Source organism: Octopus bimaculoides, chromosome 2, assembly GCF_001194135.2.
Source record: "Octopus bimaculoides isolate UCB-OBI-ISO-001 chromosome 2, ASM119413v2, whole genome shotgun sequence".
Classification (NCBI taxonomy): Eukaryota; Metazoa; Mollusca; class Cephalopoda; order Octopoda; family Octopodidae; genus Octopus; species Octopus bimaculoides.
This window is the reverse complement of record NC_068982.1, coordinates 115,192,108-115,217,107: the sequence shown is the minus strand read 5'-3', so window position 1 is coordinate 115,217,107 and position 25,000 is coordinate 115,192,108. Positions and strand designations below refer to the sequence as shown.

General features: G+C 33.9%; 1 protein-coding gene across 11 annotated transcripts in view; it reads left to right on the top strand.

The window, feature by feature from the left end:
- LOC106881128 (sentrin-specific protease 6) overlaps nucleotides 1-25,000 on the top strand; it is a 61,296-nt gene that overhangs the window by 19,952 nt on the left and 16,344 nt on the right. For 8 of the 11 annotated variants that reach the window (XM_052978628.1, XM_052978629.1, XM_052978632.1 and 5 more), the window contains 10 exons: nucleotides 6,825-6,993; nucleotides 12,385-12,842; nucleotides 13,997-14,195; nucleotides 17,094-17,180; nucleotides 17,741-17,856; nucleotides 18,166-18,251; nucleotides 20,230-20,617; nucleotides 22,312-22,544; nucleotides 23,085-23,292; nucleotides 24,546-24,722. In XM_052978628.1, coding sequence (XP_052834588.1) covers nucleotides 6,825-6,993; nucleotides 12,385-12,842; nucleotides 13,997-14,195; nucleotides 17,094-17,180; nucleotides 17,741-17,856; nucleotides 18,166-18,251; nucleotides 20,230-20,617; nucleotides 22,312-22,544; nucleotides 23,085-23,292; nucleotides 24,546-24,722 — 2,121 coding nt within the window. The remainder of the gene's footprint in view (nucleotides 1-6,824; nucleotides 6,994-12,384; nucleotides 12,843-13,996; nucleotides 14,196-17,093; nucleotides 17,181-17,740; nucleotides 17,857-18,165; nucleotides 18,252-20,229; nucleotides 20,618-22,311; nucleotides 22,545-23,084; nucleotides 23,293-24,545; nucleotides 24,723-25,000) is intronic. The other 3 variants (XM_014931392.2, XM_014931394.2, XM_014931393.2) reach the window with 3 other exon arrangements.

Below are 25,000 nucleotides of genomic sequence, written 5' to 3'. Positions count from 1 at the left end.
GCTCTTATAAAATTTTCCCATTCCTCTGATTTTCATTGTTATCTCTGCTTGCTTTTTCTCGTTATTTTGCAGCTTTTGAAATTGTATTATTACAGCAGTTGTGTTCTATTTATACTTGTTATTTTCCTAGATTCAACTCTGATAATATTTGTATTCTCCTTCAAAAGTTTCTTAATTGATTAACATATTGCTTTCCTAAATAAAATATTATAATGTTTTTACTCTATTTTAAATAATTGTGTTCCTAAGAAGGACAAATTTTAATTATGAGCTGTTTTTATTACATATGATATCAACGACTGCTGCCCTTACTGGCCAAAACTGTTATATGATGATTTAAATAAATCCATGTTCCTATAACTGGCCAATTTAATTTTAAATAGAAATTTTTATAAAATTATCAATATCACAATTGTGATGCACTATGGATGACTGTTTCCTTCACACTGGCAATTTCTCATTTAATCTGAGAGAAAATGACATCTGACAAGCTAGTAGCAATTATAGAGTCAAGATGTCATATTTACCACAAACTAGAAGGAATGAACAAAGACAAGATAGAGTAGTGGAGTACATTAGTCTTGAAGGGACAACTTTTCTTGTGCCAGTCAGTATGGTAAAGTGGTGACTAGAAGAGAATCTACTTGTATAAAAAATATGTAAGAAAGGAACAAATAGAGACAATATAAAAAGGACACTTTTGCTGTAGAAATCATGCCAAAACTGACATACAAAACAACAGAGCCACTTTTTTCTCTGTTGTGTCTTATCGGATGAAGAAGGATCATGGTGTGTGGCAAGATGAGAGATCTGTTGAACCCATTCCAGTTTTTAAAAAAATGGACATAAAATGGTGATAATGTAAAAAATCAAGCAAATTAAAATTTTTCAAGTTCTGGACGACCTCTAATATAAATATATCCTTACAGAAAAGACGGTCAGTAATGAAAAAGGAATTTAATACCTGCATTTATAATCAGTTGTTGCTCAGCTTGTATTTATTTATGATCAAAGGCTTAGAAAATTAGACCGTTATAAATACTTGTTTCTACAATGAAATATCAAGTTCTTTGCAGGTGGTATGGAGTAAAAATATAATGGCGTGGCAGCAGGTGAAGAAATCATAACTTCCTAATGACAAAATTTGATAATATTGGACTAAAAAAAAATAAAGTTAATATTAATGCTTATTATAGATCTATTGGTAAATAACTCAACTGATCACGACTATATTGCCCAACAGATTTATAAGGTCCCTAGGCTTTTGAAGTTTCACATTATACTTAACTAAAATACTGGATTTACTTAATTTTTCTCTGCTAGGATAGTTCATGTAGTTATGTAAATGTTGACATTTGCATAATGTATGCTCTGGTGGTAACCAGACCAACCATATATGTGATAATATCTAACTTTCTGCTAGGTGATTGAAAGAAGGCTACATACATTATTAAGCTACAAAATGCAACTTAAAGAAATATAAAATGTTTGCAGGACAACACCATAACTGTTTTGTAGAACTTCTAACTTAAGTAGTATTGTCATCATTTTTTTTATTGTCTCCTCTTCCATGCTTGCATGGGTTAGGTAAAACTTGTTACGGTAAATTTTCTCTGGCCAGATGCCCTTCCTGTCACCAACTTGTTACCGAAAAAAAAGTAAGGTGATATTTTCCACATAGTTGGACATGTTTTCACAGAAGTTTGGAAACAAACACTGCTTGTAATACAATGAAGATTGTTAAAAAACTATTATGTGATGCCCAGATAAGGAGGCACTAGTACACACACACACACTTATTTTCCTCCCATTAACATTCCCTCTTCTCCTCTTCTGTTTTTTCCTTTTCTTTTTTTTTTTGCTTCTCTTTTTCTCTTTATCTCATTCTCCCTCCACCATCATATCATATGACAGGAATCCTGTATACATATGTACAAACTCCACCATTTCTTCAGTTGTAACTTTCTTGTCACCCACAAGCAAAACTCAGAGTAGTTAGAGACTGATTCAACCAAAAACATCATCATTTAATGTCCATTGTCCTTGCTGGCATGGGTTGGACGGTTTGATTAGGGCTGGCAAGCTTAGGGGCTGTACCAGACTCCTATCTAATTTGGCATGGTTTCTATGGCTGGATACCCTTTCTAATGACAACCACTCTGAGAGTGTAATGGGTACTTTTACATGCCACTGGCATAAGTGCCAGTTGTGTGACACCAGTATCCACCACAATTACAATTTAGCTTGGCTTGGTAGGTCTTCTATTCAAACACAGCATATTGCCAAAGGTTTCTGACATTTGTCATTGCCTATTATTAATCTCTACTATGATATGAAGTACTTTTTTCTGACAGTCAACACTAAACAGGTGTGTGTGTGTGTGTATATACACACACACATACACACACAAGGCTTTGGTTGGTCCAGAGGTATAGTAGAAGACACTTGCCCAAGGTCCACACAGTGTGACTGAATCCAAAGCAAACTTGTTAAGTACACAACCATACCTACACCTGTCTAAGTATTATTTATTATAGTCTGGAATTTTATCAGACAATGCTGTCTCTAGCTGTTGATGGTTGTCATTATTTTGACGACTGATTTAATAAATATTGTTCACAATTTGTGCTGCTAATTTTTTTTATTCAGTTGTTTTGAGGAGGAAAGGCAATGCAAATAAAATGTTTTCTGAACACCCTAACTGGTGGTAGAAATAACACTGAAATTATTGTTTTGATGCAGATTAATGTTTGAGCGAAAATCTTCTATTGGTCTAGTTTTGCTTTGTGAGACCTATACTAAGAAATATAAGCTGGTCATTATACAGAACTGTATAGATATTGTATGTAAGAGTAACAAATTGTTGACAGGATTAGAAATAGGACATAGTTTAAAGATTGTTGATATACCTGCTTGTTTCCATATCACAGTATCTATTGAGAAAAGAAAGAGGTTGAAGAATTAGTTGCTATATGTGGTCTTATATTGTGGCCAAATTTTAATATTATGATAGAAATGCCTCTATAACTGACTCCCTTATAGGATGAGTCAATGAGGGAGACTCTACACGATCATTTGACCTGCTAAAGGCATCAGCCAAATTCTCAAATCCCAATCTACTGTTTCTTACTGAGGTCCTGGATTCCCTGTACATAGGGAAAGACAAAAGTCACAGTTGGAATTTGTTTGATCTGGATTTATCTAAGGCTGAATAAGAACAACCATTTTATTGAGATTTAAGTGATTGAAGTTCTTACATCTAGTGGTAATTGGATTGTTAAAGTCAGAAAATACTTAATGCTGAATCTGACCTTATCCCTTTCACTAGAGCTCTGCTCATCTATCTAAAGCAGGGTAGCTGCTATGTACACAAACATATCAGACCATTTTTATGGTCTCATACTCACACAAGATCTATAACAAACACTTCACTCAATCTTTTTTCAATTTGCTCACTTTTGGAACTCACTCTCAGTTCAGTATATACTTCCTCTAAAAACCTCAGTTTGCAAAAGTTTAAGTTAAACATCAACCTCTAAGCTTGAAAGGCCTCCAAAAAGCTGTGTACTGCTTTTCCTCTTTGCATTACATAATTAAAGAGAAAGGTTCTGAGTTCAAAATCCACATTAGATATTTTGCTTTTCTGGGCTGAACAGTTTATTCTAGATTGTTCCAGTTCATGTAAATGTCAGGAACAGGTACTAGATAATCTGTTGGATATTACCTAAGCCTGTTAATGTATCCAAGGAGGAATATTTTCTCTCATCTACTTTACATAACAACATGGAGAATAAGTCCTAACTCTTAGTAAGCCCTTAGAGTTTAGATTTAGGTGATTTTATGTAGTGGCTTTGAAACCATAGGGAGAATGGGTTAGAGAGAAGGAACTTAAAATCGTGTTATATGTATGTGAAGTTCCAACTTGAAAATGTATCAGCTTCTGTCTGTAGGTGTACTGTTTACAGAGCTACTTAGGGTTACATTAGTGACTGTGAGTAACTTTAAAGCTGGGATATGTTTTTGTCAAGATCATTATTATATGTCCGGTTTCCTCTCTGACATAGGTTGGACAGGTTGCTGATTATATAGGCTGGTGCTCATGTATGTCATTTGATCTGGTTTCTACAGCTTTTTACAGAATGTATTGGGTGCATTTCATTTTTTGTGGGACCAACACTAGAGAGATTGAGTATTCTTTGACAAGGGAAAACTGCACAACCTTACACTTTCTCTGCTCATTTGCCAGCCACTTAACAGTGTGTACTGGGTGTGTTTTTCATAGTTCAGGCACTAAAGTGTTTGCCTTGCTCATTAAACAGTATAGAGAGTGCACAGCAGGAGGTAGGGGGATCTACTGTAGCACCAGAACAGGAGTGGGTGCCTTGTACACAATAACTGTTGAGAGTACTCTATATCTTAGGGTGTGTACTGTTGCTCTGGTAACTAAGAAAGGGAATAGGAAAGAGAGAACAGTGGCATCAAAAAAATATGATGAGAAAAAGGCAGGATTATTTGGGGTGAATAAGTGATAGGCAATAGTAGAGGTTGACAAAAGTAAGATGAGTGGATGAAAAACACAAGAGAACGATGGAAAAGGCAGGACTGTTTGGGGTAGAATCAGATGGAAATAGGCAGCATTAGCAGAGATAGACAAAGGTATGGATGGGTGATGAGGGCAAGAATAGGTAATGAGTGGCAGTAGAAGTGGCTCAGTAGAGAGAAAGTTATAGCTGGCAGTACAGCAGGGGGAAATTATAGTATGTTAATTTGAGATAGGGAAGGTTTGAAATCATGCAGACCAATCAGTGCTCATAAGTGTTTTCATTTTTTTCAGTTGATTTTTTTTCTTTAATGAGTTGCTTTTGCAAAACCAATTTCTTTCACTTGAAGGGGTCTAACTTCACAAATGTTGTAGGTTGTCTATGCCTTTCGTCTTTCCACTGGCAGAACAAACAGTAAATAATTTGGGAGTTACTGGATTACAGAATTTGGTATTATTTGCTAGGATTATCTCAATCCTTTGTTTTACTGTCTTGGATGGATCAAGAGCTGAATATGTACACACATATATTGTAGTTGTGTGGTTACAAAGTTCGCTTTGTAACCATGTGGTTTCTAGTTTGGTCTCACTGAAATTACACCTTGGACAATTGTCAACTATATCTTTGGACTGACCAATGCCTTGCAAGTAGAATTTGGTGGAAACTGAGAAGCCTGTTTCATGTGTGATTATTATTTCATGTCTTCATTAACACCATCACTGTAAAGAAATGGCGTTTTACTTTACATACTTCTGGTAAGCAGTCCAGCAGTTTCAACATATGAAGTGTAGTAGAATGGGGAAAAATATAAGAGAGGTATACTCTATTTAGAAAATAGCTAAGGGCTTTGTCTTATGCCAGTTGGAAAAACAGAGTCAAAACTGAACACTCAAAGAGAGAGAGAGAGAGAGAGAGAGCTGGGTAGTTGGTATTGAATTGATTGAGGTCCAATGCAATAGTTATTGCAGTGGTTTCAATGATAAAATGATAATTTCATTTATTTTTGTTTTAGTATGCCTCTGTATCCTTCTTAGTTTAGTTTCACTTCCTAATCAAGAAATAGGCAACCAAAAGGAACACAGTTGCCTTCTCCAATACTTTACTGTAAGTTTCTTGTGACCTTTTGTCTTCTCTTGGTACCATCAGCCAAATAGCACTCATTTTAAGTTTTACTTACCCCTTTGTTGTATCTAGCAAATAAGAGGGGCGTGATGTTTTGAACCAAACTTCATCTCTTCTTCATGCACCATGCTTATCTCTCCTTCCCTACTTCTGCAGTCCAACACTCCTCTGTTGTCTATCTTCTTTTCTCCTCCTGCCAACTATATCTTCCCTATATACCCATGTTTTGCCACTCACTGCATTCTTCCCTTTCCCTTTACCCTCTTTTGCACTTTCATGAACTCCCTATTCAAGTACCCTGAGCAATCCTTTACCATTTCATTTATTTTCATTTCCTTGTACCTTGTGAGTGAGCATGTCCTAGTACGACACCACCATCTCTCTTGCTTTCTCTTACTTTCACTCTTGCTTTTCCCAACTAGAGTCACCTTGTATCCCTACAGTATGATACCTGTTTCTCTCTTTTGTCATACTCTTATCTCTCATTACCTGGATCAAAACCACTTCCATCAATACCTCTGCCCCTCTCAGTTGAAGGATTTTTATCTTGTAAGTTGATTTCGCAGGTGTTGTTGCCACACAAAAAGTACCCTGTTCACTTTGTAAAGTGGTTGGCACTAGGAAGGGCATCCAGCTCTAAGAACCACAACAAAGCAGACAGTGGAGCTTGATGCATACCTCTGGCCTACCAGCTCCTGTCAAACTGTCCAACCCATGCCAACATGGAAGACAAACATTAAAAGATGATAATGATGCTTTTATGGTGGACAATTTAATTCTTTTTGTCAAGATTTTATTGTATACAAGCATGCATAAGTGTGTGTATATCATATATGTTTGCGTGTGTGTACATGTATGTGCATTTTTTTTATCAATTGCATAAGTTATGAGTGAGCCAAGAGTCATGTATTGGCATTGATCAGCCTTCTGCCAGTTGGAAAAACAGGCTTAAAAACTGAACATGCATATACAGATATAGATATTCTGGTAATTGATAATAAAAATTACACACACGCGCCCACACACACACACACACGCAGAGGTTTTAAGTTCTATTTTCCTGTTTGTTTCGACAAACCTATGTTATGTATGTATGTATGGACATATGTTATAATTTTTTAATTTTAAATGTTAACCATTTGATTCGTCTTTATTGTGTAGACACTCGACCAAAAAGCTGGTTCAAACCAATGTTCAACCAATCTGGGAATATTATGCAAAATGCAATGAACACACGACAGACTTCTGGTTGCAAGCAAGTGTCCCCTATTACTGCAAGTCTTGGCACACCTCCTATACCTCAGGCCAAAATAAGTGGAATGGATGCTGGGTAAGCTGTGGTCCAGTTTATTTATATATATGTATATATGTGGAGGCGCAATGGCCCAGTGGTTAGGGCAGCGGACTCGTGGTCATAGGATCGCGGTTTCGATTCCCAGACCGGGCTTTGTGAGTGTTTATTGAGCGAAAACACCTAAAACTCCACGAGGCTCCGGCAGGGGATGGTGGCGAACCCTGCTGTACTCTTCCACCGCAACTTTCTCTCACTCTTTCTTCCTGTTTCTGTTGTACCTGTATTTCAAAGGGTCAACCTTGTCACACTGTGTCACGCTGAATCTCCCTGAAAACTACGTTAAGGGTACATGTGTCTGTGGAGTGCTCAGCCACTTGCATGTTAATTTCATGAGCAGGCTGTTCCGTTGATTGGATCAACTGGAACCCTCGACATCGTAAGTGACGGAGTGCCAACAACATATGTATATATATATACACATAATTATTCATTTCTCTGTAAATCTGAGGCACTGTAGCTGGTTATTTAAAGTCTCTGACTAAAACCACAATATCAAGAGTTGAATTATGCAGCAAGAACTATTCTGTTGTAAGCAAAGCATTTTTACTTTGTTTTTAATTAACAAAGCTAAATCTAAGTATCACTTCCACTCTGTAACAAATGTATATATGAAAATATCTTTAAACTTCCAACTTTTGCTAGTTTAGAAATAAATAAAGTGTATGGTTCTTCCTCCTATTAGCCTATCTCAGGTTCATAGGTAGTTTTCTTAGAAATATTGTATAAGCAAAACAAATTAAGGAATATGTCTTTGTGTTAGTAGTAATGTATTACCATCTCATTAGTACTTTTAAAACAAATTTCAATAATTATGCATTTAACATCTAATTCTTTGTGTTATTTCATGTGTAATGGAAACTTTCCATTCTGACCAACTACTTCATTCCACTTTCTTCTTCATCCAAATTTTCATACTATTATCAATTCATAGCACCTCTTTATCTATCATATATTATCCATTTGTACTTGTATTAATATCTAAGTTGTGATACTTCTTGTGTCCACTGACCAATGTTATATTTTAAATTTTAGACTGTTTCTTGCTTCAACTTTTCTTTAGTGTGCAGTACTTAATGTCCAATTGCTGTTTATCCCCTATATTCATTGCCATGGATCATCTAGCGAGGTATCCATGTTGTAATCTTGCATTCATATGTTCAAATTCATTAGACCTTTCCATGCTATGCCAATGTAAATAATAATGATGGCATATATTGCAACAACTAGAAAAACTGTTGAGATAGCAAACTATATGATATTTCTATCAAGTGGAAATAGTATTTCTTAGAAATGTAATATATACAAGCTGAAATACTGATTATGTAATTTAAATATTGTATATAATATAGGATATACACATTATTATTTCAGTCTGATGCTGATTCAAGTGAGCTGATAAATTGTTAGCATGCCGATCAAAATACTTAACTGCATTTTGTCTGTCTTTACGTTCTGAGTTCAAATCCCGCTGAGGTTGACTTTGCGTTTCATCTTTTTAGGGTTGATAAGTTAAGTACCAGTGAAACACTGAGGTTGATGTAACTGATCCCTTTCCCTAAAATTTCAGGCATTATACCTATAGTAAAATGGATTAATAATAAACATTGTGTTGTCTCTGACAGCAAATATCTCTTCTTATTCCTACTGTGGAAAGTCTTACTCCACCAATAGGCAAATGTCCAAAGTTTATAAAATCCATGCAGGCATAAAAAAATGCATAAGTAAAATGTGGTTATGTATATATATGTATCACTGGTCCACCTAAAAAAAAAATCCTTAAAACTTGAATTTTTTTTTTTTTATTGAAACTTTACAATAATTTTCTGAAGTAAAATATTTCCTTGACACATATTTATATTTATCAGTTGCATGTATTTGAAATATTCATGTAGTTTCTGATTACCTTATTAGTGTCAACCATGTAAAATTTTAACATTGAACAAACAAAAAGTCACTTGCTCTCTTGGCCTCAATGAAAATCCCAATCGATTACAATAAATAATCCTGTGCCATTCATAAAAATGCAGAGGACACTACAGCAGTGGTTCCCAAACTTTTCCCAGCTCCCCCACCCCCAGTCACATTCCTAGCACCCACACCCCAACTAACCACCACAAACACAGACCTCTTTCTGAAGCAAATTCAAAGCAACGGTATTTTTACGAATAAAACATAACCTAAGGAACCCATTATTTTGGTGTTTTTACATGAATCACTACCCCATTATCACCCTACTTTTTACATGTATCACTACTCCATTATCTCCCCACTTTTCTTCAACACCCCCTTGGAACTTTCCACTGCCCCCATGAGCGCAATACCACCCACTTTGGGAACCACTGCACTACAGTAATACAAATTTCACTAGTCAACTAGTCTCAGTTATTTTTGTGCTCTCCAATCACATCTAACTCATAACTATTACTATTTGCACATGTATCTGTGTTTGTTCTCTTCAACAGGAAATAATCTAACTGCTTTGACAGTTTTTATCCCCCATCTTTTCCCTGTATCATCTGCTTTTTCCTTCCTTCTCGCACATACTTTAAGGCTTTTGATTATTTCATTTCTTTGGTTTAAAAGTATATAATATTACCCAGAGACTTCTTGAAATCTTCAATATTCAGGTCTTTCTGTTTTTTCCTGCTCAGATAAGTCCAGTTGACACAATAACCAAATTCCTGTCATAAAAAATGAGTTGTACTAGCTAATCCCTTCTTATATTTATGTCCTCAGTTGCCTATCACACTTAACTTTTTCCTTCTATTTTAGGCCCAGATAGAAAAGGATAATTGGTAGAAATAAGACCCTAACTTGCTATCCTTACATTTCTTGCTCTATATATTTTACATCAATTGTTACATACACTCTTTCATGGACCTTGCGGATCATCTTTCTTCCTAAATTTCTCTCTTCCTTGCCATACACTAATTTCCATTTCTTATATCTCCACATTAGGTGTACCTCTCAGTTCTGTTTACTGTTTGCTTTAATGCTACAATGATCTGGCTCATTGAAATAAACTGACAAATTTGTCTGTCTAAAGCATTGTTTTAAATTCTCCTTCAATGTTGGACAAGAACAATTTGCTTCTGTTGTAGATGCTGGATTATTAAACTAAAGCTAATGAGCACAAGATCTTGTCATAGATACTATGGTACTTCTACCAATAAAGTACATTATTATTCTGTTTACTTAAATTTGCTAACAATTCATGCAAATACCAAAATTTGCAGATCCATCAAATCAAAATTTTCATGTTAACAGTTGACTTATTTCATCTCAATAAACAGTTTTGTTTTTTTCTATTCACTGCTACCATTGTAATCCTATCCCTTGATGTAATGCATGATTTATATTGATATAGTTTCAGACCAGTGTCATAGTATGAATTATGTTATAATTTTTCACATGTACATGTCCTCTCCATGTAATCAATGCACCTCACATCTATGAATGAAAAATAGGAACATAATATCACAAATACAACACACTTCCACCTTACTCTAACTAAACCTGACAAAGCCTTCAAACCTGTTATGAATGCTTTGTATCACATCCTCATCTATAATAGCTTCAACTGCTCTCCAAACGCTAGGCTTCCTTGTTATTATTGATTCTAATCAAAGCACAAGTGTACTTATAGTGCAGCGGCGGAATTTGAACTCAGAATGTAGTGACAGACGAAATACTGCTAAACATTTTGCCTGACGTGCTAACGTTTCAGCCAGCTCACACTGCCTTAAACATATCTGCCATCATTGTCCTTTTGATTGTCACTATATCCATCATCTCCCTACACTAAACTGCTGCCCCCTACCACCTATGTAATGCTACTTATCATCTGCTTGATCCACTCCTGTTTTCTTTATTCTTCCTCCCAAACAGATTTAGTATTGACGGCATCACCTGTGTCCACTATTTATGGCATTCACACCCACATATTTAATTTGCAGCTTATTCATTTGAGAACCATTGGCTTTAGAATCACCTGTATTCCTTTCGAAAACATTTACTGTTACACTGTGGAGGCGCAATGGCCCAGTGGTTAGGGCAGCGGACTTGCGGTCATAGGATCGCGGTTTCGATTCCCAGACCGGGCGTTGTGAGTGTTTATTGAGCGAAAACACCTAAAAGTTCCATGAGGCTTCGGCAGGGGATGGTGGCGAACCCTGCTGTACTCTTTCACCACAACTTTCTCTCACTCTTACTTCCTGTTTCTGTTATGCCTTTAATTCAAAGGGTCAGCCTTGTCACACTGTGTCACGCTGAATATCTCCGAGAACTACGTTAAAGGTACACGTCTGTGGATTGCTCAGCCACTTACACATTAATTTCACGAGCAGGCTGTTCCATTGATCGGATCGACTGGAACCCTCAATGTCGTAAGTAACGGAGTGCCAACAACTGTTACACTGTTGCATTCTTTTTGAAGAAGCAGTGTCATTAAATCTAGCTTTCTATTGAATGAAAATTGTTTACTGATAGCGGTCTCATGACAGATTTAAACCATCCATATTCTGGACTGAATATTCTTTATTACTACTATTGGCAGAAGTCAAAGTTATATAAAAAATGATCTAATCAAAATGATGGACTGTTTCAAGCATAAGCTTTTAGAAAAGAAAGAGTAAATCTTGTTATTTTTAGAACCCCTCACTTTGGCATAACCCCTCTTTAGCAGCACATCTCAGTGGCTTTTACCTATGGTCTTTATCTTAACAATATGCTCTTGCTTTGGCCTCATTCATGACTCACACTTTTCATTTGTGCTTTTACCTTTTACTTACAACAGTATTTTTATCAACAGTTTTGCAGAACTGCTTTTGAGTTACACAGCTCACATTTTTCATTTCTCTACTTAGACTAGGCTAAATCTTTGGGTGCAGTTCATATTATTGATACTAGTAACAATATAAGTTTTTTTTTTTATAACTGACTTGCTACATGTGCAAAAAACAGAAAAGAAAGAGCAACCAAATTTAAATAACTTTCCATGCTGTAGTGTGCATTCAGTTGATGTGGTACTGCAGTAGTATACTTTGAACTGTGATACACCATTTTACTATCAGTTTGTTGTGAGTATTAATATCTGTAGTTGTGGAGTTACATCTTTATAATTTTCTTATCTAGTTTATACACTTTTTGATTAGAGTTTTATATGAAAGTAATTAAATAAGCTTTTTTGTGAAAATTATTTCAGAAAGGAAATACAGTTACATTTATATGTGTGGTAATATGTCAAAATGAACTGAAATGATGACATCCCATTTATTGTATCTGTTAAACAGAATTTAATCTTGGAAGCAAAATATATTATATGCTGATTTTAAATTAACATTTTAAAAATTGTCCTTCCAAATTCAGGGAAATTGTGGTTCTAGATGCACTAGAGACCAACAGCCTTCAACATCAACAGCAGCAACAGCAGCAAGTCGAAATAGTGAAAAATGTGGCATACTGTGAAGATGTTGAAACAGCATCATCTGATTGTCAGACAGTGAAAGAGACAGATTTATGTCCTGCTCCATCTCCTGCTAAGAGCCCTCGATTAAATAGTCCTTACCATTCAATTCATTCAATTCATTCACAAGTAGGCTTCTCAGCAAATTCACCTAGTAACAGACAGACTCTATTCAAGAACAAATGTGTGTCTTTATGGCAAGCAAATATGTCAAAGACATTTGGGAGGTTAGCAAGTGATTTAGCTACTCCCACTTGTCGAGTTGATGGTGGTGGACCTTTGGATCAGGATACGTATTTCTTGAAGCACGAGGACATGAAGTTTCCAGCGTTTGTGAAAGGCAATCAGATAAAGGATCCAGGTAGGTTAATTTCTGCAGTTGTGTAAATGAGTATATATTTGTAATGTCTTTAACTACTTAACTTTAGGTATCATGGTGATTGAAATTCTAAATTTAACACTTTTGAACCCTGATGATTGGTATGATAGTAACTATTTGAAAATACATATACATGAGCAGATGTCTACTACATTTTGTTTCTAAGCAATAATATGTTTCTACATTATATGGATTAATTACTGTTGTTAGAGTGTTGTGAGTGTTTGGCAGATGAATTTTCTCTGGTATTTATACCATTTATAACTTTGCAAATGATACTTGCCTGCAATTGCAACTGTTGTTCAATTAGCTAAAAGGAACATAGCCCTCTGTGTAGAATTCTCTATTGAGTTTCAAGATATTTTCTAGTTATTACTGTTGCGCTGATTTGGAAACAATAGTTGCTAGTTGAATAAATGCGGACTGTGGTGATGGATAGTTGTGATGTGAATGTTTCTAATTATTAAAATATTGGGGATTTTCAGTTAGAAGAATATGACAAAGTAAGCTTACAAGGTGAAAATGATACTCGTTCAAATGTTAGTTATGATATTATACCAGAATTTGAGTAGTAATTCAGCTGTTCACATGATGTCAGGGTTTAAACAGTTAAGGTTAACAACAAATCTAACTAACCGATATAATTTATAAAATGATTTAGGATGAAAATATTTCACTATACTGGTATATGTTGACAGCATTCTCTCATCTTAGATTTAGAGGGAAGCTTTTAGTTTTATTGAAATATAGAAAAAAAAAACTCTCCTTGGTTCACTTTTGTGTTTTGCAATGACAAAGCTGAACTTCTGATTCAGTTATTTTGCTTGACATTTTTTTTTTGATCCACCTCACTGATAAATTGTAAAAAAATTCCAGCCACAATCTAGAATGTATTCACATATCTGAAGTTTAAATTGTTGGCCATAGGTCATTGCCTGATTGTTGAATAAATTGTTCTGAGTTCTTATTAAATTGTTAGACTTCACAAATTTATTGAAAACCATGTGTCATCTGATTATATTGTTTGTCTAGATCTGATTAGGTTTCCTTAATTAAAATCATGTTTTTTCTTTTGTTTCTGTTATAATTAACCATTTTTCAATAAGGCTTGAATACTTTTTCACTGTCTTATATAGACTCTGTTGGCCAAGCAGAGAACTTGATGGCATTAACAAATATTGGAGTTAGCGAAGTTCAGCACATGACTGGTGGTGGAGGTGGCAGTACTCAAACATCTCGTAGTAGTGTATTAAGAAATAACTCTGTTGAACAGTTTAGTACAACTCCAAAATCTTTACAACCAGAGAAATCTCCTCAGTGTAAGACACCAACAAGGTAAGCGATATTCTTCAAGTTTATGATGTAATGATATTTCATATTAGGAGTTGATGTTCTCCCCTCTTCAGCTGCTTTTTAGGATCTTTTGCACTCAAAAAATTTTTGAAAGAAGTCAAAAGTATAAAAATAGTATTTTTGAATGTTAAAGCCTGTAGACAAACATAGCATACACTTTGGTGTTATTGTTTACTATGTGCTAAGTTATAAAAATTTAGTTTCATGATGTATTACCTCCTCATTGTAGTGCAACCATTGAAAAGTTGTTTGTTGCTGTAGAACATTAATTTCCATGGATTAACTGCTTATTGCTGTATCATAAAAAAAACTGCAAATTACTATCACTGTTGCTTTTACAGCTTCTTTCTTCATTTGTCTTTCTATACCAACAGGAGAATGTAGGAAGCATTTGATTTCTAGGTAGTGCCTTCAGTGTTTTCTACCTGATACATACTTCAAAAATGAAAGTGTATAATATTGGTGGTATGAATGTTGTTTATAGAGTATATAATGATTGTATATCTCAAATATTACAATATTGTTAGTATGAGTGTTGTTTATATAATATATATTATGGATGTATATGTTAATTGTCCTGTGACATTTCTAAAAGATGCATTCTATTTAAAAACATTGGCTTGCCACATTCTACCTAGTTCATAAACAATACATAGGCATCCAGTTTATGGCAACCACCCAATTTTTGTTAACTATGAACAGTGAATTTCAAATTGGAAAAACAAAAATTAAAATTAACTGACAGATGCATGGTTGTGGTCCTAAATGTCATTGGGAGCCATATGAAGAACTATTCCTGGAAAACTAGTGCTCCTGCTAATCTCTGAATATATTAATCCTGTTATAGGTTTTTATTAATAGATTGTTTAGGGTAGTGGATTGGCAGAATTGTTAGTGTTGGTTAAAATATCTTAAAGTATTTTTTCCAACTCTTTACATTCTGAGTTCAAATCCCAGTAAGGTCAACTTTACCTTTCATCTTTTGAGGTTAAAGTACCAGTCAAGTACTAAGTTTAATGGCATTGACTAATTGCCACCTCAAAAATTACAGGCCTTGTGTCAAAATTAGAAATAGTTATTAGACTGTTGATTCTTTTGATTTACAGCTAAAGCCATTTTCCTTTATCTCTGTTATTTATTTGGAAGGACATAACTGTAATAACTTTTGTTTCCTCTCATAAGATTCCAAAATTTTCTAGTTGTTTCCTATGAAGAAACCTTAATAGTATTGTTAAGCCTCTTATAGCACTTCTAACAGTTAATCCACTCAACAGATTATCTTATAAAAGTTATTGAGGAAACAAAATACACCCAACTTTCTCACATTCCACCTCAAGAATATTTTTATGTTTACTCTTGAATAGCCAATAAGAAATATATCCAGAGTGTCTGCTTTTTTTCCCTTGCTTTTTTCATTACGCAAGGAGAATGATATCCATGATTTTACTACACTCTACCAGATTGATGACATTAGTGTGAACTTTTGTTGGTTTATATGCAAAATGTGAACTAGGAGGAATTCCAGAAGCTGCATTTTTTTCAGTGTGGGTTACTACAAGAGTACCATACAAATAAGTTACAAGTAGAAACCAATGTGTTTTCTTTTATACTGTTTATTGAAAGTAGTCAAAATAACTGTTTTGCACTTAAATTACAATGTTACTGAGTACTAACTTTGAAATAGATACAACACTATTCTAGTTAAACATTGCAATATATGGCAGCTATCATTGAACTAAAAGATGAAACTAAATTTGTTTGATTTATGTATCTTAAATTTCTTAATCCACATATGTATCTTAATTTGCAAATCAATATAAAAAGAGTTTGCTCCAAAAATATGTCAGCATATTTACTGGTTTTGTAGTGTTTGCTTCAATTCTGAATCCTTTTGAGAATGCTAGCTGCTTGTTGAAATTTTTTTCTGCCAACATGATATCTCTTTGAACTACTGGTAGAAGCCATTGGCTGTCATATTTTCATTTTCATTCAGATTTCTGCATTTCTTTCTCCTCCAGCAAGCCTGCATTGAAAGGTTCTGCAGATTTAAATAGGTTGCATGAATTATTGAACCTGATATTTTACCACAGAATGAGCTTCCTGAAACAACTACCGTTGTTAATTTTAATTTTATTGAGGAAATGTTGCAATCCTATGGCAGATATCACCATTGGCAACTGATGATATTTTGATATTTAATCACTCACAGTACTAAACAATATGTCAAATTGGTTTTGTACAATGGTTACACATACTGTTGGTTTGACTACAACAAAGAATGATGAATGTTCATTTGTTTTATGTCCATGTTTGCAAGGGTTAGATGAATATATTATTGAGATATTGTTTTACCGCTGGATGTCTTTCCTGTTGCTAACCCTTGCCTGTTTTTCTCTTACTCTGCATGGCATTGAAAGTGTGAAGTTAGTGGACAATTTGACAGAATTGACAACACTGCTTGTATGTTGCAACTTTTGTAGAAGTGAGCACAAATGTAAAATACATACACATGACAATCTCCTTTTGGTTTCCATCTTCCAAATCCCATCACAAGGCTTTGGTCAACCTGGAACTCTAGTAGAAGACACTTAAATTTCTGTGTAGTGAAACTGAACCCCAAACCATGTGGTTGGGAAGCAAATTTTTCCACCACACAGCCATGCATATATTTGTTCTGAGATCAAAATGCTTAGAACATGAACCTGAAAAATAGGACGTTTTCTTTTCTTTTTTATTTGTTTGGATTTCCTTGTTTTTATAAAAATTTCTGATTTTATAGAACATTTTCTTGAGTTGGATTTTCCAGGTGTTTCAGATTTTGGATTGTTTTGTTTATGTAGAGAATATTTTCATTTTTGAAAATTATTCAATTTCTTGCAGAGAACAAACATGTGAAGCCAATTTGCAGCAAACCACATTCTCTTTCAATAGGAAATGGCCTCAGACTCATATTAATGTTGCAAGAAGGTGAGAATGTCGTCTCACATCTTTTAGAGTTGATTTTCAGTTGGATTTCCATGTGTTAGTTAGTGTATTGTATATAAGATATTCTCATAATATCAAAGATTGCAGAGCTGAGTTTTCTGGTATTTCTTTATTCCCTTATTTAAATATTAAATTTAAAATTTATCTGAGGTGATAAAATTCTGAATTTCAGATTCCTAAAGAGAAGTGTAGTTTTTGGTACCTAATTAGTTTGGTTGTTTCAGTAACATGTTTTAATATTGCAAACATAGAATCCATGATTTATTTTTAAAGATTAGTCAGTGTACTCCCCAACAGTCCTAAAAGATTATTAAATTAAAGGACAGTTATATAATAAGGTTGTTTAGTCTCTGAAAGGTAGATAATTATAAAAGTTTACTCTAAAAATTTATATAAGAGACATGGCAATGTGTAACCATAGCAAGTTAGTCTTAATCCTTCATTAGCATTAACATAAATGTTCCAGACACTCTTTTCTAATGTACATTGAGCTATTTTTTCACTACTAAGGCTACTAGTTCTATATTTTCATATCTTTTTAGCAGGAAAGCATTGAACAATAAGCTGGTAACAGACAACCCTAAACCTGAAACTCCAAATTCCATATCTCAAATTTCACAGGTAGAAGAAAAATCAACTGTGCAAAATTGTTCTAATGGTAAATTTTCTAAGCTTTTCTAATTATTCTGATTATCAGTCTTAAGCTTCTGGTAATAAATATTAATAGTTTTTTCCTTTGGAAAGATGCACTTATTTACTTAGCTAACAGCTGAATCTTATGTTACTCAAAATTTTCAATTCCCAGTAGTTATTGTGCATATTATATATGAAAATTCTTTTGGTTTATTCTAGTTTTTAAAAGACATCTTTAAAATTATCCTTAAAAATTACAGCGATTATGTTTTTAATATATAGTTTCCATTTTGTTCCAAATATTTTAACTTAAAAATAAATTTGTATTTTTCAGTAAAAACAGTTAACTGCATTTTGCCAAATCAGGTAGAAGAAGTGCTTACATCTAAAATCGTTGCAATGGATGGAAGTTTGTCGACTGTGAGTATATCTGTTGTCAACTTTATTCTCCAGTTTTCCCCTTTGTGTTTAACCTCAGGTGTGTTAGTAAGCAATGGGATTAAAACTGTTGAAGTGTCAGGTCATTCGGGAATATCTTATATATTGATAGTATCAGAACAGATAGGAATTAGAAATTCTTTTACTATTCAGTTTTTAGTTTTCCTGGCTAAGCTTATCAGCTACAATGATAATATCGAGCAGAATCAAGAAACTATTAGAGCTTAGTAAAGTTAAAATGAAATTTTGTTTGTTTCCTTTCTTGTGCAGTTATTTTGTTACTAGAAAATATATTGATTGGGCAGTTGTTCAAAAATATATATTGTTTGTTAACGTCACTGGTAGTGACATTTTTCTTTTTTAGGAAACCTACATTTGTAGTTTCATTGCAGTTGTATATTGTTGCCATATTTGAACTGAAGTAGCTACTAGAAATCTGCTTGGAGAACAAGCCACTCATGCATTTATTGAATTGAAGAAGTCTTGGTATTATTTAGTCTTCAGACCAATCTGATTGAACTGACTTATGATCTGAGGCAATCCAACTATGACCATCTCATTTTGTATACTCAAGACTATATTGTCTAGTGTGTCCTTCCTTTTTTAAGGTAGCACTGTGTGCTTTGAAGGAGTTTTGTCTATTTTTAACAGGTTTAACAGCTACATAGAGGTTTCCTCATTGGCTCATAAAATTTATTGTTGTTTAGCCTCAAGTCAACTCCGATTCAGGAGACATTTGATCGATGGTGTTCCAGTTGTGCCCATTTTCTTTCATTATTTTTCAAGCAGTGGGCTACATTGTTCAAAATGTCCTTCCTTCTCTGTGGTAGCAAGATGTGATATTTTTAACAGATAGTGGAGTTGCATAAAAGCTTCACCTTTGGTTCACTTATTTGTACTGGCACACTGTAAATGTAGATGAGTAGAAGTTGGTATCTTTCATTGATCTCGCATGTTGGCAGCATTGAAAAGAAAAAAATGCCACTTCAGTTACATTATAGTCTTACATGTAGGTTATTTGTGCATTGCTATTGTAGCAAACTTCATTTTGTTGAATGAAACCTGTTATGATTCATTTGCATTGTCATTTTTGTTTCAGTGTTGGTTTTTATGTGCCTTATCTTTTTAAATTAGCATTTCATACTTTGTGTACCTTACTCTTTTGTCGCCAGTCATTGTATATCCTCTTTATTTATTACCTATGTTTCACAATCATACAGCACCACCCGTTTCTTTTACAGACAACCTTTCCTAGAAAGAGAGAGAGAGATTTTGTTGCTAACTTTTATTATGTTCACATACTAAACTCTGTTTTCACTAGATCCATCTCTAGCATTATGTACCAAGATAACAAAATTTACTATGAGCTAATGACTAGTCATTTCTTAGCTCATGGATTGATAGCCATACCCACCTGCTCTAATATATTAAATATATGTATAATTTAGTTGCTAGGGTTCTAATCATGATGTATTCATGATTTTTATTGATGGTTGTGTGGCTGAGAAGTTCATTTCCCAGTTATGTAGTTTTGGGTTTAATCCCACTGCTCTTTGTGAGTGGGTTTGGTAAATAGAAATGAATTCATGTGCGTGCATCTGCATTTCTTTGTCTTGATATCACATGATAGTTGTAAATTAGTGTCACCATCATCCAAGCAGTTTCCTTCATTTCCAGTTTTTTTAAAAACAGCTCTGGCCAGAGGAAAATATCATTTTACTTAGAAAAAGTGAGGTTTGGCAGCAGGAAGGGTATCCAGCTGTAGAAAATCTGTCTCCATGGATTCATTTCAACCATAGCGAGCATGAGAAAGTGAACATAAAAACAATGATGATGGTGAATGCCAAGAATATTTTGAGAAATATTTTACAATATGTGGTTCAGGTTAAACTTGAAACTTCTACTTGATTATCTGTTTAAATATAGCTTGTTATTAAAAAATTTTTTAATCTTGTTCCAGTCCAAGGAGATGGTGGCAATGGTAGTTTGCAAGAGTTGTGGCAATCGTGGTAGATTACATGAAAAATGTGATCGGTGTAAAAAACGAATAACTGAAACTCCTAAAGCTATCAGTTTTTTACAGTCAAAAAAGAAATTAATTACATGTTCTGTGAAGAAATCTGAACACACTTCAGCTATAGAAAAAAATGTATTTTACCCTAAGAAGCCAATGGAACGTGTATCTGGTTTCAATGCTACTGATTCTCTAAAGACTACATTAGCATCATTGTCAAGTAATATAAATTGCTCTCCTACAACTGGAAAACCAATACAGTATCCAAGGTCTCGACAGGCTGTGCGTGGACGGAAATCTATTACTATTCACAATATAAAGCCACCAGTTCCAGGTAGATTTCTCTTTCACTTTTCTTTACCTTGTAATGTTTTGTCTGCCCCTTAACCCTTTTGTTACTATGTTTCTGAGAGACACCCCCCTTATGTGTTTCAATTAAATTCTAAAATAATCTTGAATTTAGACCGGTTTCATGAAACAGCTCTTTTTTCTTTTATTAATCAACATATTAATGTGATTTTTGGAACACAATTAATCAAAAGGTTCTTAACCAAATTTATTTAATTTATTTTCATCTCAAAGTAAATCTAATTACATGTAAATACAGGCAAATTGAACAAAATACATTATTTAAATTTTGTTTACACATCAGCATTGAAAATGAGTTATTTAATATATAACAAAATTTTAATAGAGAAGAACTGTGCAAATTACTGGATTATCTGTCGACCTAGATACACATAAGACAGGTGTACCATACAGGTAAAACAGAATGAAATACTGGAATTTGTCTTTGAAGAAAACTAGGAAATGAAATACACATGCATACACAAAAACACAGTAATGATTCACAATGCAAATGAAGGAAATTTGCAAAAATATATCTACACACACACACGCACACACAATATTTCTCAAAAATGCTTGGATTTCTAAGTTTCTTCTTTATGTTCTGCTTCACTATTTGTTTCTGCAGTAATTAATTACTCCAAAGGAAAAACTAGAGAAATAATCTAATGGTTTTATTTCCTTGGAAAGACTCTTCCTTAAAATGACTAAGACAAATGGCTTTTAGTTTATTACTATATTCAGGTGCAAAATTTTTTTTTTCTTCTTTTTTTTAAATCTTTTTTATCACTACTGGAACTGTTGTCAGAATTATTTCACTTTTGGAAATAGAAATATCGAGTTTATAAAGATTTACACGCACACACAGAGTCACTCACTTGCATGCATGAAACCTCTTACTATCTCTTTTACCTCTGTATATTCTGTGTAATGATTCATTCCTGAAGTAATTGCTTGAAAGTAAAAATTTAGAAAATAAACTATTTCATTTCCTTGGGAAGACTGGCTATGAATAATATCTTCCTAAAAATAACTAAGAAAAAGCAGTTTTTGAATTCTTACTATATTCAGCTGCAAATTCATTGCTTTTGGAACTGTTGTCAGAATTGTTTCACTTTCAGAGGTAGAAATATTCGATTCATAATCACACACGTGGTTTTCATGTTTGCTATATATTTTCTTAGATTTTTCTGTCTTCTTTAAAAAATACTTCAAATTCAAACTTACTACATGACAACATTAAACTAGTTTCCAGTTTTTGTCCAGAGTGAAACATTTCAGAAAATTAAAATGGGGAAAAATAGGGGAAAAAAATCTCCAAAAATTTGCTGTTCTCAGATATCTTCTAAAATAATATAACCGCAGCTGCATGGCTGAAATGAGTAAAAGAGTAATGCAACTCAATTGTTTACATTGTGAAATCATGTTTTTGCACAAGTGTAATAATGAGATTTGCACTGAAATTCTCATTTAAATGTGATTAGGTTATTTTGGCCATTTTCAGTTGGGGTGGTAACATTCGTCAACAGAATTCTTGGCCAGCTATGCCCACTTTGGTATAGAAATGGCTAAATACAGGGACATAGTACTTGAAGGTAAATGAGAAGTTAGAAATAATAAACTTATATTTCTGTGGTATATGCTGTCTTCATAATAGTTTAATGGTATTTTAATTTTCAGAAACAGTTACTATATCAGATGATGATGAACCAGCTGCTGCAGAATCGTCAGAGAATCAATCCAAAGTATTGGACCCTAATTCCCGGATCTCACTCAACAGTAATGCCACAAATTCTTCTTTGAAGTCTGATAGTCCTGAAGAGAATGATCGCCCTGACTCGCCCATATTCCCTGCTATTTCTACCAACCTGTCTATGGTTAATCGGTCTCGGTGCAATAGGATGGAAGATGAGGTGAGTCTGCTACATATATTTTATCCAACTATAGAGTTGAGATTGCTGTTACAATTGTCATTGCACTGCTAGGTTTTGGACAAATAGTCAAGTATTCAATATTGTATATATCTGGACATCATATGACCAGTGTTATTCTCCTTACTGTAGTTTGACAAATTGTTTGTAGATTACTCTTGGCATCTAGTGGTCACATTAATAATGCTACTGTTGATCAGGCATTCAGTTTCTTGGAGTAAAACTTGTTAAACAGTTGCAAGTTGAATCATTGATATTTATTGTAATTTGTAGAGGTGTTTGTATTCCTAGATCTACTCTAAATATACAGTACTAGAAGCTCACACGATAGTTTGGATTCTAACAAAAATCCTCAAGGTGATTTATCAATGATTTCTGTATCAATGAATCTTGGTGTAAGATTAATTTTTACCAACTGGTAAATTATTAACTTTTATAACATTGGATCTTATGTGAATTGGAATTAATTAATATAAGTGTGTTTTTGCTCTGCCTGAAATGTCCTTTGCTTCTTCATTTCAGCTTGGTAATGTGGTCAGTAGAGTTGGTGCACAAAATATGGAAGTGGATGAAGCTGATGAAAGCTCTCTTTATGGAGATCCTTTAGAGCCTGCCTTTAATCCTGATCAGCTGCACTTCCAGACACGTAATTTACGGATTGGTAATGTGGATATCAGCTCACCACGAGAAGTGATGCTAAATTCTGACTGGATGTTATTTAAATTTACTAGTAAGTCTATATTTTTAATTTTGTATATGAAATTTGAGATATATTCTTTTATTCTTTTACTTATTTCAATAATTTGACTGTGGCCATGCTAGAGCACCGCAATTAAAAAAAGATTTTTTTTTGTAATCTAAAGAATTTAAGTTGTAGCTTCAGAACTTCAATCTAGTTGAAGTATAATGACACTGATTACGAATAATATTTTGACCGAAGGAAAATATCTCAAGTCTCCTGCGTACTAAATACAAATATGATTATGCAAGCATTGAGCAAAATCTTTACAATTGTTTAAAATCTAAAAACAGAGTAAGGGAGGTAACTCTAATCGGACCATGTGTTGGAGTATCTCGGGCAACATAGTTGTGGTCTAGTATAGAGAGACAACAGGGTAATGCCATTAGTAGGAGAGGGTGAAAGGGGAGAGTGAAGTATAGTATCAGAATAAAACAGGGGGCATTAAGCTATGAGAATTTAATCTAAGTCAAAGCACTTATGAACAGGAGAAAGTGAACAAGTAAAAGAGAGTAACAATTGAGAAATGAAATGCTGAGGTTAGATTTTAAGAGATAGGGTTAGATTTTAAGAGAAAGAAGGACTTTTGGAACAATGCAGAAATTACCACAGTTATTTTTTAAAATCCCCAAAATTCTCAGAATTCCCCATGAATCTTGGATTTTTTTTTTAAATCTTAGTCATGAAGTGATAGAATTTTAAAGTTCTAAAGTTAGGTTTTTTTTTTTTAAGGTTTGACGGATTTAAGAAAGATATAGGTAGATGGATGGATAGACAAACAGATAGATAGGACCTACTAGTGGTGTGTGGTCTATGTATATCCTTTTTGCTAGTTATTTGGTTAACTTCTCTTAACTTAGCTTAGTGTCTCCTATTTTATTCTGATACTATACTTCACTCTCCCTTTTCACCTTCCCAACCCCTCTTACAAATGGTGTTACCCTGTTGTCTCTCTAAACTAAATCTAATTGGATTGATGATTTTGTAATTTTTGGACAATACAGACAATGCACATTGGAGTGGCCTGCAGTTTAAAGCAGTAGGTGAAAGCAAAAGGGAGATTTCATTCACTAATTGCTTAAATATTTGCAGTTGATTGGAGTTTTTCAACTTAGTGTATTATTTATGTGAAACCCTACCATATTGTATTTAGTGTGCAGAAGACTCCCCTCATGTATATGACCTCAGCATTATTATTGTTAATTTAGATGGTGCTATTTAACTGGTGTCATTTGCTTTTTTAGGAGAAGATAAACCCACTGAGTTTAAAGTTTTTCCTTTGGAATTCAAGTCCTGTGAATACAATTTTGTTTATCGGCGTCCTGTTGTTATTTTACACTTAACCCAGAGCTGTGCTATTCGAATAGAAAGTGTACTTGGTTTAAAATTTACTAAGTTTTGTTACGATCCTAATAGTTCTGGTAAGTCTCTTTTAAGATTTCATTTATTTACTACTGATATAAACATTTTTTTCTCTCTTGCTTACTCAGAAGTTTGACATTCTATTCCTGTTTTCTTCCCACTGTCACTAGTGATAATAACTGTTTACATAGTAATTTAAATGCCACTTTTCTGACATTTTTTTGGTGAGCGATAGGTGTCTATGATATGAAGTTCTCTGTCTGTCTGTCTGTCTCTCTCTATTTTTATATATACATACACATATATATTTATATATACATATATATATATATATATA